Source organism: Bubalus bubalis, chromosome 23 (assembly GCF_019923935.1).
Source record: "Bubalus bubalis isolate 160015118507 breed Murrah chromosome 23, NDDB_SH_1, whole genome shotgun sequence".
Classification (NCBI taxonomy): Eukaryota; Metazoa; Chordata; class Mammalia; order Artiodactyla; family Bovidae; genus Bubalus; species Bubalus bubalis.
Window position 1 is genome coordinate 21,618,291 of NC_059179.1, and position 17,682 is coordinate 21,635,972.

A 17,682-nucleotide genomic window follows, 5' to 3' on the forward strand; every position below is an offset into this window, starting at 1 on the left:
CAGGGTACCTTCTGTGATGGGGATCTCCCACGGAGTCATGTTTTGAGGGATCAGCTCATCAAAGAAGTCTGAGGAGGCTGAGGCTTCCCAGGTGGTATGTTTGGAGGTCTGTACAAAGAAGGACAAAAGTGGCTACTTGGGAAATGAGCCTAGAAGACAGAGAGCTGGCTTAGTCGCTCTCTCTGGGAGTGCTATTAAGAGTTGTCCCTTCAATAGAAATAAAAGAAAAAATAAACAAATGGGACGTAATCAAACTTGCAAGCTTTTGCACAGCAAAGAAAAACAAAAGACAATAAACAGAATAGAAGAAAATATTTACAAATGATGTGACTGACAAGGGCTTAATTTCAAAATATACAAAACAGCTCATATAATTCAACAACAAAAAACAACCCAACTGAAAAATGGACAGACAAGTTAAACAGATATTTTTCCAAAGAAGACATACAAATGGTCAACAGGCACATGAAAAGATGCTCGATTATTGAGAGATGCAAATCAAAACTACAGTGAGATATTACTTTACACTAATCAGAATGGCCATCATTAAAACGTCTACAAATAAATGCTGGAGAGGGTGTGGAGAAAAGGGAACCCTCCTACACTGTTGGTGGGAATGTAAGCTGGTGTAGCCAAAACAGTATGGAGGTTCCCTAAGAAACTAGAGTTTCCATATGATCCAGGAATCCCTCTCCTGAGCATATATATGGACAAAACTATAATTCAAAAAGATACATGCATCCCTATGTTCACAGCAGCACTATTCACAATAGCCAAGACATGGAGAAAACCTAAGTGTCCATTGACAGGTAAATGGATAAAGAAGATGTGATACATACACAACGGAATACTACTCAGCCATAAAAAATGAAACAATGCCATGTGCAGCAAGATGAAGAAAGACAAATACCATATGATATAATTTATATGTGAAATCTAAATTATAACACAAATGAACTTCTCTATGAAATAGAAACAGACTCATGGACATGGAGAACAGATTTGTGGTTGCCAAGGGGGAGGGAGGTGAGGAAGGGATGGAGTGGGAGTGTGGGATTAGCAGATTCGAACTAATGTACATAGAATACATAAACAAGGTGCTACTGTACAGCATGGGGAATTATATTCAGTATCTTGTGATAAACCATAATCGAAAAGAATATAAAAAAGAATGTGTATATATATATATACACACACACATAACTAAATCACTTTGTAGTACAGCAGAAATTAACACAACACTGTAAATCAACTATATTTCAATTAAAAAAAAAGAAGAGTTGGCTCTTAATGGGTAAAGCTAAAAGAATAACCAGGTAAAGTTTGGGAAGTGCTATACTTCATGGTTAAAAGAGCTCCACTCCTAGCTCCAAACCTTATGGGTTCTGTGTCTCTCCCTGGTTCTAAATGAGTGAGGAGTTTGAAAACTTCCACAGAAGTTGAGCACTTATTGAGAGCAAAGTGAAGGGCTAGGAAGGGGAAGATTCCTTAAGGGCAGGTTTTCTATGCTACCCTAGATGGGGCTGGCTGGGCTCCTTCTATACCTGTATGGAGAAGGCCTGTTGTCTGTTACTGTTGAGGTCATCTCCCTTGGACTGAGGGTTCTCACCCAGCCTCAAATCACTCCTCAACCATGTGGCCACCTGCAGGGAGAAACATATGAATACCACTCTTCCCAACACGAGATCAAATGAATATTAAGCTTTTCTTCCCACCTTCATACTCCACCAACTGGACTTACTGAGATCTTTGTACTATTTTCCTGGGAATCAGAATAACTCCAGGAGGTAAAATCCTCATATATGCATTACTGAAGCCCAGGAAGAGGTATTCTGAGATGGTTTCCACCGGCAGGATTCTCTTTTTCTACAACAAACATGTATTTCTGATGTGAAGGCAGCTTACCTTCTTCTGAAGTTCATCTTTACTGTATCCTAATAGCTTCAGGAACTTCATCCTGGAGTCCTTCTCTAACGTCACCTAGAAGCCACAGAACACAGCAGTGTCCATTATATGAATGTGAATGACTCTCTCCTGCACCAGCTGGACATCTGTGCTAGTGTACCCTCAAATGTAGCTCTACCAGAAGTGCCCCCTGAGGCCAACACCATCTCTCCACTCTTTTCCGCAGACTTGATTCCTGTGGGATTATGGGTAGATGTGTTAACAAATCCTTTCTCCCTTCTGCATGAGAACTGGACCTTCAAGTTGACTTCCTAGATCTATTACGCTGGTAACCTGATAAGAATAAAATGTCAGCTATGTTTCTGCTTGTGACTGGTAAATTGCATCTGGACTGGAACTATGTAAACTATTAATAATTGATGTGGACACCATGCTATGGGCTTCCCTGAGAGCAAGGACTCTTGTACTAAACAAATCCCTTGCAGGAACCCTAGAAGTTATGCTTCTGAAGTTCATAAAAGAGATATTGGCCCTTGTGGGCCTGAGGCTTCTAAGCTAGGGCAGCTAACACACCAGCTTGATGTATATCTCATCTCCTTGCACCTGAGCTGTCTTCTGAGGAGCTGAAGGGGAGAACCCTAAGCTGCTGCATGGACTGCAACAAGGACTCCCACAGAAGAGAACCACTTGATGCAGTCTTGTGAATCTAAATGGCTAGGTGAGAAGACTCCTTCCAGCTGATCTTCTTCCCTTCCTACTGCCCCATGGCATGGCACTGGAAAAGCCTTCACCTTGGCTCTGGTAAAGTACCCAGGACATCAGCAATAGTAGAAAAAAGGCCAATGTCACTTGTATGCCTCAGTTTCCCTAGCTACAAAGAGTCTCTGAGCCTCTGGTAAAATGCAGATTTTGTTCCCAGGATGGGTGCTGTATAGGAAAAAACCCAACAGGGTTAAGGCCTCTGTAATCTGGGCCATAGGGTGGTTGTTGACAGAGGCTGAGGTTATCTGGCTTTGGGGAGACACTTCTGAGCAGCCAGCCTTCAGGCTTCCTACCTTCAGAAACTGCCAGAGCATCTTTTCACTTTGCACTGATGCTTGGTGGATCTTGTTCTGACAGTAATTCAGGAGATTTCCTGATCCGAGGGCCTCCTGCAGCTCAGCTGACTGTGTCAGGAGTTCAGGTTCTGTGGTGACCTGACTGATAAAGACTAGGCGGAGGCAAGGCTGTGGCACCTGATGGACAGGGGTGCTGGGGAGGCCAAAGGTCACCAGCTTGCCCCCAAACTGATAAAGAAAAACAAGAAGGATAGGGCAAAAATTAACACCAAGTCAGGATTACAGGGGAGGCTATCTATTGGTCAACCCTAAAAGATAGGAAAGCAGTAAAAAAACCCCCAAAACTCCTGGGGGTGGAAAGAATCAGGAATTGAGTAGTGAATGTGCCCACATCCCAAAACCACCCCTGCACTTTCAGCACCATTAACTTAAAAGGTACAGTCCATGGTACTCATCCTTTCCTCACCTGTTCTGGTACCATCATTCTCCTAGAGTTATATGATAGTTATCACTATCCCAGGAAGGGGGCTTCCCTGGTGGCTCAGACGGTAAAGCATCTGCCTGCAATGTGGGAGACCTGGGTTCGATCCCTGGGTTGGGAAGGTCCCCTGGAGAAGGAAATGGCAACCCACTCCAGTACTCTTGCCTGGAAAATCCCATGGACGGAGGAGCCTGGTAGAATACAGTCCACGGGGTCGCAAAGAATTGGACACGACTGATAGTTATCACTATTCCAGGTAACTCTGGACTAAACTCCTTGTCATTATCACAGCTGAGCAACAATAAAATCTTCTCCCTTCTTGTTCAGTGTCTCCCATGCCCTGTGCTAGCATTTTCCTCCTCCATCCCAAGCCGTAGACTACCACCCTTTTCCTACGGCCATCCAGGAGCTTGTACTGGTTTCACAAGGCCACAGGAGAGAGTTTAAGCTCCTTTGCCTATAATGCACAAAATCTTTCAAAATCAGGACCAGACCTGCCTCTCTAGCACCGTTCTCTCTGTTCATTCATGTGATCACTCTGTGCCCAGTACATTCCTGCTTCTATGCCTTCATCCACCACAACACTCCCACCTGAGCATCCTTCTCACCAAATTAGGTACTTTATTATATAAAGCACCTGGCCCAAAAGCAGAGCCCAGTCAAGCTCCTTTACTCCAGCAGTTCTTCCCCTTGGCTGCACATTAAAACCACCTGGGGAGTTATCCCAAGTCACCAGGCTATACCCCAGACAAAAAAAAAAACAGAAGCTCTGGAGGTGGTACCCAGGCACTGGTAACTTTTTAAAAGTTCTTCAGTTTATTCCAATTGCGGTCATTCTAGACAACTACTACTCTACTCCCCAACCATTCACTACTCTCCCTCTTTAATGAGTGTTTCCAGCCAGAATTCTTCTCGTGACTCTTATAGCACAAAATCTACACTACAGGTCAGTGCTAAGCACAGCCATCTCAACCTTTGATTTGTATAATACTCAATCGTTTTACAAAGTGCTTATATGTATTCTTTTTTGAATGTTGGATGGCATGGACTGTTTGCTAACCTCTGTTCTCTAGGGCAGGAGATGTGGGGGGTATCAAGTTCTCTACCCTCTTCTTCCTGTTCTTCCTAAGGAGAGATTTCCATTTCTCCTTGGCCCTAGTCCCTAGCTGAGTCTCAGTGGACCACAGACAGAGGGACTGAAGGTTAAGAGGTGATGTTGGTGGGAGACATGCAGGAAAATCCTTCCCTCTGCTGTCCCCCACTGGGAGAGGGGTTGGGTTTGGAATGTGAGAACAGTACATAAACAATGTTTAGGGTAGTGTCCCTCATCCCCCATATGTCACCCTGCTAATTTAACTTCTATGCAGAGTACATCATTTGAAATGCTGGGCTGGATGAATCACAAATTGGAATCTAGATTCCTGGGAGAAATATCAACAGCTTCAGAAATGCAGATACCACTTTAATGACAGAAAGTGAAGAGGAACTAAAGAGCCTCTTGATGAGAGTAAAGGAAGAGAGTGCCAAAGCTGACTTAAAATGCAACACTCAAAAAACTAAGCTCATGGCATCTGGTTCCATCACATCATGGCAAAGAAAAGGGGAAAAAAGTGGAAGCAGTGACAGATTTTATTTCTTGGGCTCTAAAATCACTATGAATGGTGACTGCAGCCACAAAATTAAAAGACCCTTGCTTGTTGGAAGGAGACCTATGAAAAACCTAGACAGAGTATTAAAAAGCAGAAACATCACTTTGCCAATAAAAGCCCATATAATCAAAGCTATGGTTTTCCAGTAGTCATGTAAAGATGTGAGAAATGGACCATAAAGAAGGCTGAACACTGAAGAATTTATGCTTTCAGATTATGGTACCAGAGAAGACTCTTGAGAGTCCCTTGGACTGCAAGGAGATCAAACCAGTCAATCTTAAAGAAAATCAGCCCTGAATATTAATTGGAAGGACTGATGCCAAAGCTCCAATGCTTTGGCCACCTGATGCAAAGAGCCAACTCATTGGAAAAGACCTTGATGCTGGGAAAGACTGAGGGCAGAAGGAGAAGGCGGTGACAGAGGATGAGATGGTTGGATGGCATCACTGACTCAATGGACATGAACTTGAGCAAACTCCGGGAGATAGTAGAGGACAGAGGAGTGCCTGGCGTGGTACAGTCCATGGGGTTGCAAAGAGTCTGACATGACTTAGCAACTGAACAACAAGAACAACCCCCAACCCCTAACCATCCCTGGAGGTAAATGGGGCTCTGTGTACATTTGGCCTTGAGTCTATAGGGCAATGGCAGTGGGGAGGGTCAAAGGTTTTGAGCAGAGGAGAGGAGGAGATTTACATTCTTTCTCCTCTGCTTTCTATTCATTCTGTTCTTGCTTTGTATTCTAACCATGCCTGGACTCTCTATCAGTCCAGGTATGCGGGAAAATCAGATGGAATGGCAGGCAATTCTCCGTAAGTGAAAGTTCAAAAGCAACCAATTCTTTTAGACAGGACTGGCACTGCAAGCAGGGTAAAGGGGTTGAGAAGAAAGCTTAGCAAATCGCTGCTTGAGCAATAAAATGGGACCTGATCTGAGACTCAGGCAGTGAGAATAAACTTCTCATAGAACACAGCTCCATGCTGGGGACACGGTAGGCTATACACACACACCACACTTACAGCAAATGAAACACCTGCTGGCCTCCTCATCCATTTGGGGGGTTTTTTCAGGGGAGGTATCAGTGATGCTTGGGCCACTTGCTCTGGTACCTGCAATGGTGGGAGAGGCTGGCCTTTGCTGAAGGAAGACGAGATCTGGGGACAAAAGGACACCTGCATCACCGGTGTGGGGTGCTGGCTTAGCAGGAACTCCACCTACAAAGTCCATTTTGGGAGGGATCCCTGAGATACCCAGTCTGGCCCACAAAAGTCAGGACTCTCATATTTCAGGGGGCTGGTAGTAGGATGGGATGCCCATGCAGCAGGCTCCTGGAAAGCCAACTACATTCGATGTCTACAGTGAAGTGTGACACAAAATGTATCTATAGGAGATAGGGAGGTAAGTTCATTCTTCAAAATAGTGGGGGTCCCAGCATGGAAGCCCAATTCCCCTGAAATACCACAAGGAACACCCAAGAACAAGAGTCAAGGTAGAGGCCTCCTTTGTATTGGGCAGGAACTGACATCCTTCCAGGAGGATGGACACTGGTGCAAAGGTTCACAAACCCGGGGTTCCCAAACCCAGGGCCCTAGTCTCCCAAGTCTTCAGGAGTCCCCACTTCTCCCCAGGCTTATGTTCTTTGTTCTCCCACCGAACTGAGACAGTCCCTTCCCTCCAGCATTTTCCACCAAGCCCTTCAAACCTTGTCAGCCTGTCTCATCTGCTGGACTTCCCAGCTCCTACCCATCACAGAGTATAAATTGATCCAGCCATCAAAGGAGGCAGCAGAGAACACCAGAGGGTCCCGAGGGCACCACTGCACATCAAAGCACCAGCTGCTCAGAATGGGTAGTTTATACACCACCTATTGTTTGGGAACATAACCAAGAGGGAAACCCTGACTTAGGTAAGGCAGCTAGAGCAGAGAGCTGCAGCTGAGACTGCCCTACCATCCTAGCACACCCACAGAAGGGCCAGCCTACCTCACTGCTCCCCAGGTTCCAGCACAAGATCTGGCTGTCCTTGGCACTACTGAGCAGCAGCTCAGCATCAGCCTGACTCCATGACACTGACAGGATCCCCCTGAAAAGGAAAGGGAAGAGGAACTAACATTTGTTGAATGCCTACTATAAGTAGCGTGCCTTATGTATCTTGGGTAAATGTCATCCCCTCAAAATAAGCAGTGTGGCTTCATTTTACAAATGAGGAAAATGAGGCTTGGGAAGAAACTGAGGAACTTGCAGCAGTCATGCAGCCAGAATCCAAGTCAAATTTCAGAGTGTGGGCATGATGTGCTATAACCACTCTGCCACCCACAGGTCCCTGCAGGATGGCCTGCTTCTCTTCCCTGATTGTAGGGTGGGTGGAAATTCTGAATCAGCATGAATCAGAGAAGCAAGCATTCCTATGGGTGCTTTTAGCCCAGGAGGGTAGTGAGGACCTAACTCTCGGAAGTCCCCAAGGAGTTACAAAGGCATGACCTTTGAGTTAGAAAGAACAGACTATGGGGCTGCTTCTTCTGCTGTAGGCCCAAGAGCTAGAGCTTCAGAGGCAGGCCTGTTCACAGGAAAAACAGGAGCCAATGTTCTTTTATTGAGAAGTCTTGGAGGAGGCAACCTAATTACCTAAGAAATGAGCATGTCCTCAGATCAGAGACTGGGGGCTCTCCCAGAGGAACTAAACATTGGCTCCAATATTTCTCATGACCCTACCCCCACTCATATGTCTGGAGGTTACATGGAATCTCAGGCTGTTTTCTATAACCCCGGGGTCTATAGGAACTCCTCTTGATTGAAGGTGGGGCTAGAACTGCATAACTGTGTGTTCACCAGGACGGCTCTGAAGCCGGGGAGAACGTCTGCTAGCCAAAGTGAGGCACGTATTGCCCTCTACCCAGGTCAGCTATGTCCTGCCCTCCACCAAGGATGACATGTTACCTGCTGTGACTCTCCAGCACCTTTAGGGGTGAGGAGGCAAAGCGCAAGTCCCACAGCTGAATTACTGGAAGACGATCATCTTCTGAACAAAGCACCAACTGGGTGGCGATGTCTGGGTGCCAGGCCAGGCCTGAGCAGTGCATCTGTGAACAAAGCAGATCCCAAGGGGCAATAGAACCTGACTCTTCTTTTTATGAACCCTTTTTGTCTAGCTGAAATGGGACCTCTCTGAGGGTTTTGTGTCTTTGTGTTTTGTGCCTTTCTTATGTAATTGGGAACACCACAGCCACTGGGGAACAAGTGATGACCATAAGCAAGGAGCTTCTCTGAGCTTTCACTCTCAATAGGAAATCTACTACAGGGCTGAATCCACACGTGTAACAGCTGAAAGCAGAACCCTGGCCTGGGGAAGAGCAGCTCCAATGCTAGGCCTGAGAGAGACAGCAGAGCCCGAGCCTATATTCTGCCTGTATTTAACTCACCCGGTTGCTGTGATCACTGACTTTGATGATAGGTTCATTCTTCCTGAGATCCCACACGACTGCCTTGCCGCTGGGGTGAGCAGAAGACAGAATGTGTTGAACTTGACGGTTCCAAGAGAGAGCCTTGATATCCTCCAGGGGCTGCTAAGGCAGAATGGGGCAGGGAGTGGGATGAGGACAACCTGTCACCCCTGGACCAAGAGACAGCTGGTCTGCCACTGATCCCAACCACCCACAGAAAAGCCAAGAGTAAACGTGGGGCTACCCAAACCATGCCAGTCTCAGGAAGCTGGAAGGGAAGTTTTCCAGAGAGGATCCTTTAGAAAGTGATGTAGAAGCTGAAAGAAGGACAGGTGCACCTGGGTTTTACTCCTATCCCAAGATGCTCCTTAGAGGACAGAGTCAAGATTTTAAAAAGAGCCTTCTCAACTATGACAAGAGAAAAAGGGAGAGGAGAAAGGTGAGGGTAGGAAGGAGGGAAATATAGACACCCAAGACCCCCAGGGAGAATGAGGCAGACAGAAAAGCCATTGATGCTTTAGGGCACAAAATGCTATCAAATTCATACTGAACTTACCTCACGATACTGTATGCATAAGACAGAAAAGCCAGGAAGAAAAAGATGGGGGCCCAGTTACAGACTGACAAGACATGTACACTCAGACACAGAGATACAGGAGACCCCTCAGCTACATGGGGGAACAAGACACAGGGACAAAGCTGACCTCTCCACAAAAGGACAAGTGTGTATCTGGGTGTCCTACTCTTGCCCCTGGTTGGCTAAACCCAGGGCCCAGCCTTGCTTAAATTATACTATGATAGACAGTACAGTCACCCCTTCTCTCAGTGTCTTTTACTCCCCTCACTCTTCTTGCCTTCCAGAAACTTCTAGGACAGTCAATGACCACAAGCCACTTCCACCCCTACCCCTATTCCCCAACCTCGCACCAGTCCCCACCCACCTCCATCCCCCTATTATCTGGCTGGTAGGCAACATGTTAGTCTGTGGAGCTTTACTGCTCTCCAGTGGTGAAGACTGAAATCTGTGCGCTGGCTGCCTCCAGAATTTAATTCTCTCTGGGAAAATCAGCTGCACACTTTTAAGCAGCAGCACCAGGAGCCTCCTCACCTGTGACTTGGATCCTGGGGTCATTGGCACACTCAGGTTATTCAAATCCCAAATGAAGATTTCAGAATCATTGGCCCCTGAGGCCAGGAGGTTGCCCTGTATGAAGGAATATGCCTTTGGAGACATACCATCCCAGGAAGAGATGAAAGCAGAAAAAGGGGAAAGAGACCCACATTTGGGTTCAAAGCCACCCCCGTAACAACCTGGGAAGGCTCAGAGTTACAGACCAGAGGTCACAAGTAAATGCTTCCCTTCAGATCTGTTGCTCCGTGCCTCCCAGGTCTGATCAACTGAGATGCTAGTACCTGGAAAGGATTAAAGTCAAGGGCTCTGACAGCCCCAGAGTGCTTCTGTCTCTGGGCAATCACAGGCTCCTTTCCCGAAGACAAGATGTGGGTCACATTGTACAGAGTAAGCATGCCATTGTCCCCGCCGCCTGCAATGACCCCGGAGGCTTCCAGAAGCCCACTGCCAAAGCTCCCCCAGATCAGCTTGTGAAACCTACAAAGAGGAGGAACTGGCATCAGCAACAACTCAGGTCCACATCAGTCAATAGAGAATGGGCATTTTGTCAGCCTCTGCCATTATGCAGGCATCCCCAACCTTAGGGCCTGCCTGTCTCCCTCATTTCCCAGATGCAGAACAGAAGTCTCCTCTGCCTGGCCCTGCCCTTTGGCTGAAAAAAATACTTCAAACAGATTACTTCACTTAATCCTCCCAACTCAAATAACAATACTTATTGATAACTTCCTATGTACTAGGCACTGCTTTAAGTGCTTTACATGTATTAGCCGATCAACAATCCCATGAGGTATTTACCTTATTTTCAATTGAGGAAAGTGAGGCACAGAGAAGTTACAAAACTTCTGTTATACAGCTAGTAATTTTACTCCTATTTGATGGGGAAACAGTGTCAGACTATTTTTTTGGGCTCCAAAATCACTGCAGATGGTGATTGCAGCCATAAAATTAAAAGACGCTTACTCCTTGGAAGGAAAGTTATGATCAACCTAGATAGCATATTCAAAAGCACAGACATTACTTTGCCAACAAAGGTCCGTCTAGTCAAGGCTATAGTTTTTCCAGTAGTCATGTATGGATGTGAGAGCTGGACTGTGAAGATAGCTGAGCGCCAAAGAATTGATGCTCTTGAACTGTGGTTTTGGAGAAGACTCTTGAGAGTCCCTTGAACTGCAAGGAGATCCAACCAGTCCATCCTAAAGGAGATCAGTCCTGGGCGTTCTTTGGAAGGAATGATGCTAAAGCTGAAACTCCAGTACTTTGGCCACCTCATGTGAAGAGTTGACTCATTGGAAAAGACTCTGATGCTGGGAGGGATTGGGGGCAGGAGAAGGGGACGACAGAGGATGAGATGGCTGGATGGCATCACCAACTCGATGGACCTGAGTTTGAGTAAACTCCGGGAGTTGGTGATGGACAGGGAGGCCTGGCAAGCTGCAATTCATGGGGTCACAAAGAGTCGGACACGACTAAGCGACTGAACTGAACTGACAGCTAGGAAGGAGAAGGCAATGGCAACCCACTCCAGTACTCTTGCCTGGAAAATCCCATGGATGGAGGAGCCCGGTGGGCTGCAGTCCATGGGGTCGCTAGGAGTCGGACACGACTGAGCGACTTCACTTTCACTTTTCACTTTCATGCATTGGAGAAGGAAATGGCAACCCACTCCAGTGTTCTTGCCTGGAGAATCCCAGGGACAAAGGAGCCTGGTGGGCTGCCATCTCTGGGGTTACACAGAGTCAGACACGACTGACGCGACTTAGCAGCAGCAGCAACAGCTAGGAAGTGACAGACTCAAGGTTCAAAGTCAGACCCATCTTATGCCAAAGCCTGAGCTCTTAACCATCATAAAATATGGTCTTCTATTGAGAGGAAGATCCGAACTCTTCTACACCTGAATAGAAGCAGGTTCCCTAGGCCAACAGTTGCTGTCCCCTCTTAAATAGGAAGTGAGAAAAGATCTATAGACCTGCCCTTCCCATGCCATGCTCATGTGACTAGTCTACTGGAGCTGCCATATGTATTCTGTGGGCCAGCCTTAGAGAAACACAGAGGCATGAAGAATAAATGCACTGTTTGGGAAACACTTTTCTGGCTTTCTGAGCATCTTGCATTCTGGCACACTAGAAAGAGATGGACCCTGGGCTCACTGGTCAAGAATAGGTCCCCTGAAAAGCTCCTAGGGAAGGGATGTGAAACCCCCAATGCCTCACAGGTCGTCTTCCCTCCATTTCACAGCTGTTAGCGAAGGATATTTCCACAGCCCTTCTGAGAAGGCAGATTTCACACTGAATGATGTCATGTAAGATCCCTAACTGAAATTAAATGTTTCCACACTCTGGGAACAGTCAGCAAAGAAATTGAATGGGGAAACCAGGCAAGAACCTGTCTAGCCAGTCCTTAGATCAGAGCTAACCTCTCAGAAGTGAAGAGCTGAGCACTAATTCAGACAAGGCCAGCATCTGAACAGAAACAGCACAGCTGAACAAACAGTGGGTCTAAAGCTACTGTCAGAAAGGCTGCTTTCTAAAGTTACGCTGATGTTACCATGGCAGAAGAATGGTTCCATGCTGGCTCCAGAGGATGCCATGTCATCCAGGGGCTAGAGCTCAGCATGGGCAGAGAGCAAGACAGCAGATTACCCAGAGAAGCCTGAAATAGTCCACACAAGAAGCAGAGGAAGGTGCACCTAGAGAAACTCACATGGGAATGCAGCAACCTCAGTATGGTCATAGCACATGACATACAAATCAGAGTAAAAGGTACCCAAGACCAAAGGAGTCACCACAGGGTTAAAGAAGAGGGCCCAGTTACTTTAGAGTGGCTGAACTGCAGAATACAGGGTGCGACAAAATCATTATCCTTTGTGTAGGCATGTAGAAAGTACATTCCTATTGTTAACACTTCACTGAGAGTGGAACTAGAGCCTGAATGGCTGTGATAGACACCACCTGGGAGTGGGGAACACCTGGGAGAGTCTGGCAAAGAAGATTTAGTAGTGTGTGTGTATGTACAAAGAGAGCACACAGCATGTGAGCAAATGTGATGTCTGCTAGTGTTAAAACATTAACAACTGATGAGTCTAAGTGAAGGTATGTGGGCTTAGTCACTCATGTTTGACTCTTTGCAACCCATGGACTGTAGCCTGCTAGGCTCCTCTGCCCATGGGATTTCCCAGGCAAGAAGACTGGAGTGGGTTGCCATTTCCTTCTCCAGGGGATATTCCTGACCCAGGGATCAAACCTGTGTTTCCTGAGTCTCTTGCATTGCAGGTGGATTCTTTACCACTGAGCCACCAGGGAAGCCTTTATCATTGTAATATTCTGCAACTTTTCTATGTTTGAATATATTGAAGACAAAAAGTTATAAAACAAACAAACAAAAAAGATGGCCTGAAAATAGGAACTAAAAGATTTAAGGAGAAGGTATAGGGAGAAGAGTTTGTATAGGAAAGTGGGAACTTTGAAAACATGAAAATACAGGTGGAATTCTTTGCTAGAGTTTCCCAGGATAATGATGGCAGTGATGGAGACTGTACAGCATCACAGAATGAGAGGAGGCACCTGAAGAAAATACAGCTTCCTTCATTCCCTCCCAGGCCTTCTGAAGCAGAATGTCCAGAGTCAGGCCCTTAGAATCTACATTGTTAACAAGTGCCCCCTGTGATTCTAACAAGTTGCCAAGGTTGAGATACATCAGGCTGCATACCAGCCTACAACAACAGGAAGTAGCTGAATTCATAAAGAATGAACTAGCCCCAATAATGAAGTCATGGCTACACTTTTGGTAAAAAGGAAAAGACAAGGCTGGAGAGAATAAACTGAGACCTGTGAGATCAGATTATCATAACCGGCTAAGCTCATCGGAGGCCAAGCTTCAGCTGCCGTATGATTAGGAATACATGCTATATAAATTCGTGTCCCCATGATTTCTGTACTTCTGTATTTTGGATTTTAATTTTATTTGCTTAGTAACGTTCCTTATGAAAAACCCCAACCTCATGTTAGTGGGTTAGACTGAAAATGAGTTTGTCCACATCCTGGCCAAAATAACTGAGGAAATCCAAGTTTCCTTAGAAGTTAAACAGAGCAATGAAGGCAGTGCTCCAAGCTGGAGAAGGAAGACAGTGGGGTGGAGCAATGGCTGTTTGAGAGGAGAACTACTTTTCTGACTGCCTAGTATGCACTAGGCTACAATGTGCCGACTATATATCTCAAATTTACAGTAGAGAAAATAGAGTCAGAGAAGTTAAAATAAGGTGCCCAATAGGACAGAATATGGTAAAGCTGGGATTCGAACCCAACAACAAAGCCCATGTTCTCTCTACTCTGTGATCCTGATGTCTCTAAAGAGAAGGCAAGTCTTAGAAACAAGAAAACTAGGAGTGGTAACAAAATGATCTCTTACCTAAAGAGGGGTCATACTGCCCGCCAAGGAGCTGAACTGACATAACTGTATTGAAAGATAGATCACTTACTTTCTCCATGTTACTAGAAGATGAGTTAGACATAGGCTACAGCGGCCACTCAGAGATCTCGAACCTCAGTGTAGACAGAGGTAGAGTGCAGCAAATCACCCACTGACCTCTGAACTCATTCCGGCACAGGCAGCCGTGTCCCTAACCCAAAAGTCAATACATAAACAATGTATTATTCTACCAAAAGCTTTCTTTTTTGAGTGGGATTCATCTAACAAACCAAACATCACTCGCATCAGTGCACATGCTAATCCATTTTGATGCTGATTGCATCCAGCGGCATTTATCCATACGCTCTCTTCACTCTATTTATAGCTTTTGGCTATCTCTTATCTACACTCAAACACTCATGGTTTTCAAAACATTCCTCTTTCAGTCAGGTATTTCTAAGTAGATAATATTTCTCTGATGCATCATGGATTGAGTATAAGGGGATCTTCAGGATTCAAATGTAGTTGAGGCCTGGGTCTGGTAAAAAGGGCTGGCAATGGAAGAGGGAAGATTTTGAAAAGTATGTTAAATCAATAATAAGAGAGACACAGAGAGGGTTTTTTTTTTTTTTTTTTTTTTTTTTTTTAGAGAAAAAGGAAGGAAATTAAGCTAGAAAAAGGGTAGAACATAAGACCTAAATTTGGAGCCCAGTAGGTTCTTAGACTTTTGGCCACCTCATGCGAAGAGGTGACTCACTGGAAAAGACTCTGATGCTGGGAGGGATTGGGGGCAGGAGGAGAAGGGGACGACAGAGGATGAGATGGCTAGATGGCATCACTGACTCAATGGACGTGAGTTTGAGTGAACTCCGGGAGTTGGTGATGGACAGGGAGGCCTGGCCGTGCTGTGATTCATGGGGTCGCAAAGAGTTGGACACGACTGAGCGACTGAACTGAACTGAGGTTCTTAGAAGTCATCTTATGCAACCTCTTCTTTATACATAAGTGAGGAAACCTAAAATCACTGATGGAATTAAATTTGCTCGAAGTCACATAGTTTTAGGCAAGGCAGCAATCCAACACAACTGTGCTTTCCATTTAACCATGCAGAAGATGACACAGAAAAGAGGAAAGCATAAAGCAAAGGGTGGGTTGAGCTTTATCTACCCTGATCATTTTGGTCAATTTTTTGTGATGCTGACTTTTGAGTAAGTGGCCTAACCTAGGCTAGAATGAAAAGAAGTGAGTGCCTTAGACCCTGGAGCATCGAAGATGATTTTTTCAGAACGGCCTCAACAGAACTGCATCAAAGGTAACCCCCTAGGTCTTCGAGAATGAGAATCAATCTTTAGACCCAATTACAGAGGTGAAAAAAGGAAGCCTTTTCAACCTAGTTGGCTGCAAAACAGGTTGTTACCCTTGAAAAGCTCTTCAGGCACTAAGACCAACAGAAGACTGACCATAACTAACTGAAGTGATGGATATGAATGCTCAGGTTGGTAATCCAGAAGTTTCTAATATCACTTATTTATTCCACAGATATTTTTTCAACTACCTAATGCCAGGCACTATTCTAAGATGTTATAGATACAGCAATAAATAAAACAGACAAAAGTCTCTGCCTACGTGGTTCTCAGGATTCAGTTTCAAGGTTTCTTAAGCAATTAGCTCTTTCTTAAGAACTCTTGGCCTTAAGGAGCCATTACTGTGCTGAAGCTGCTACTTGGCTGGTTTAAGAAAAGAGCCCTTGCCCACTGCCTCTTTTCTTATCTTCAGGAGTATAAACATGATTAAATTAGCTCTCCTCTTTCAGCAGCCCTTTCTGAAATGCCTACTTACAGGTTAAGAATATCTTATCATTACTGGTAAAATTGCCAAGGCCTCTCTTCAAAAGGTACAGGTACTGGAAATAGAAAGAAATGTAAAAAACTGCAAAATAAGGGATACTGTAATAAAGTGATAAAGGAGTGATAAATAATAAAGGAGTGATAAAGTGATATACGAGCTCAAGAAAGTAAGAAGAATAACTAATTTTCATTATTAAGTTAAGCCATGAAAAGAAAGAGGAGGGTACTTCTATGTATCTTAATCACTCAGACGAACCAAAATAGGCGTAAGACGAAAAGTTACATAACAGACCAGCAATCTTTTAAGGGGGATGGCAAGAAAATCCTCTGGGATATAAGAAAAGGATTTATATTTTTATATTAAAAAATAATACAGTAATACATGTATATTATTTATATTGAAAATATACTTGAGGGCAGTGAATATTCACATTTCTCCTGATGGTGCAAAAATCTGGGGATCACTGATTCAGACTATAAGCCTCATCTTTACAAAATTAATAAAAAAACAGTTGAATAATAGAAAGCAGGTCTTGGAGTCAGCTAGGACCAGACTTAAATTCTAGCTTCCCGGGGTTTTGGTTCCCTCCTATGTAAAATGGGAATATGGTATTTATTGGCTAGACTCATTTTGAGAAATGAATACAATATACAGAGCCCCAGCATAGTGCCTGGCATGTGTACACATGCTCAGTGAATGCTCATACCCAGCCCTGTAAGTCTGCCAGAGCCATGAAATCCATGAGTGCCCAATCAGTGCCTGACAGCAATAAGGAGAGGATCATTCATTTGCCTCTCATTGGCAGAAAAGGGAGATACTGTGCAAGGCTGTTATTTTCACAAGAGCCAAGGGAGGAAGGAGCCAACATCTCTGGGTTCCAGAGAGAGATCAGGTACTCATGGGTCCAGGCTTGTGTGAGGCGTCTCAATCACATCATTCTGCCTGCTGCTGCTGCTCCCCACAAAGGTGTGAGTGGGAGTTTTCAAAATCTTCTTGCAAAATAAACCCAGAATTAACTTCTCTCTAACTTAAAGATCATTCTCCCCTCACTTGTCCCCTCATGAGCCCTGAGAAGCACACACCACTCCTGAGATTCCCCATCAAGGTTTATATCAGGATCTGCCCTGCATACCCATCAACAGTTCAGACATAGTACCTGCTGGAGGCAGAAAGGACTCCCTTGCGTTTCAAGTCCAGAGAGGGGTCCCTGAAATCAACCTCAAAGATTTCCAATGTGCCATTTGTACTAAAGGAGGCATCTAGCTGCTGGGCAGATGTTCCTAGGCACAAGAAAAGTCAGGAAGAGGCAGCATGTGAGCAACAATATATGCATGGATTTGAGGTATAAATGGTTAGGTAGTAGAGAAAAGGAGGAATGGGGGAAAACTGGATACATCCTTTTTCAAGTGGTACCTCCAAAAAAGAGCAAGAAAGCATGAGGTGCTTAGCCTTGAGCCATAACTGAAGATTGTCCCCAGGGACCAAAACTCCTAATATCCCCTTGAAAGTGCTGCTAGACAACCCCACCTTTCCGTGACTCTGAAACTGTCTCTGAAGCACAATCAAGAGCACTGGATACTAAGTTTCCCTTCAACCTATCCAGCGGATCCTCATCTACAGTACCACCATACCTGTGGCCAGATACACAGGGTACTGGCTGGCTGGGCTCCACACTTGGACGGCTTGTCGCTCAAGCTCCTTCAGCTTCATGGTCTGTCCTGTGGGTGGCAGAAAAGTGACATGATCCTCAGCCTACTGAAAACAAC

The 17,682-nt window shown here is 45.2% G+C and overlaps 1 protein-coding gene across 15 annotated transcripts in view; it reads right to left on the reverse strand.

Moving 5' to 3' along the window:
• The window catches only part of SEC31B (SEC31 homolog B, COPII coat complex component), a 65,379-nt gene that overhangs the window by 44,671 nt on the left and 3,026 nt on the right, over positions 1-17,682 (reverse strand). For 11 of the 15 annotated variants that reach the window (XM_044935371.2, XM_044935369.2, XM_044935368.2 and 8 more), the window contains exons 2-14: positions 17,548-17,634; positions 17,073-17,196; positions 9,946-10,141; positions 9,641-9,736; positions 8,512-8,655; positions 8,030-8,172; positions 7,076-7,175; positions 6,796-6,957; positions 6,113-6,247; positions 2,961-3,191; positions 1,906-1,980; positions 1,545-1,643; positions 9-108 (exon numbers count right to left, since the gene is read on the reverse strand). In XM_044935371.2, the coding sequence (XP_044791306.2) occupies positions 9-108; positions 1,545-1,643; positions 1,906-1,980; positions 2,961-3,191; positions 6,113-6,247; positions 6,796-6,957; positions 7,076-7,175; positions 8,030-8,172; positions 8,512-8,655; positions 9,641-9,736; positions 9,946-10,141; positions 17,073-17,196; positions 17,548-17,626 (1,684 nt within the window). In that variant the 5' untranslated portion in view covers positions 17,627-17,634. Of the gene's footprint in view, positions 1-8; positions 109-1,544; positions 1,644-1,905; positions 1,981-2,960; positions 3,192-6,112; positions 6,248-6,795; positions 6,958-7,075; positions 7,176-8,029; positions 8,173-8,511; positions 8,656-9,640; positions 9,737-9,945; positions 10,142-17,072; positions 17,197-17,547; positions 17,635-17,682 lie in introns of those variants that run through there. The other 4 variants (XM_025273825.3, XM_044935367.2, XM_044935374.2 and 1 more) reach the window with 4 other exon arrangements.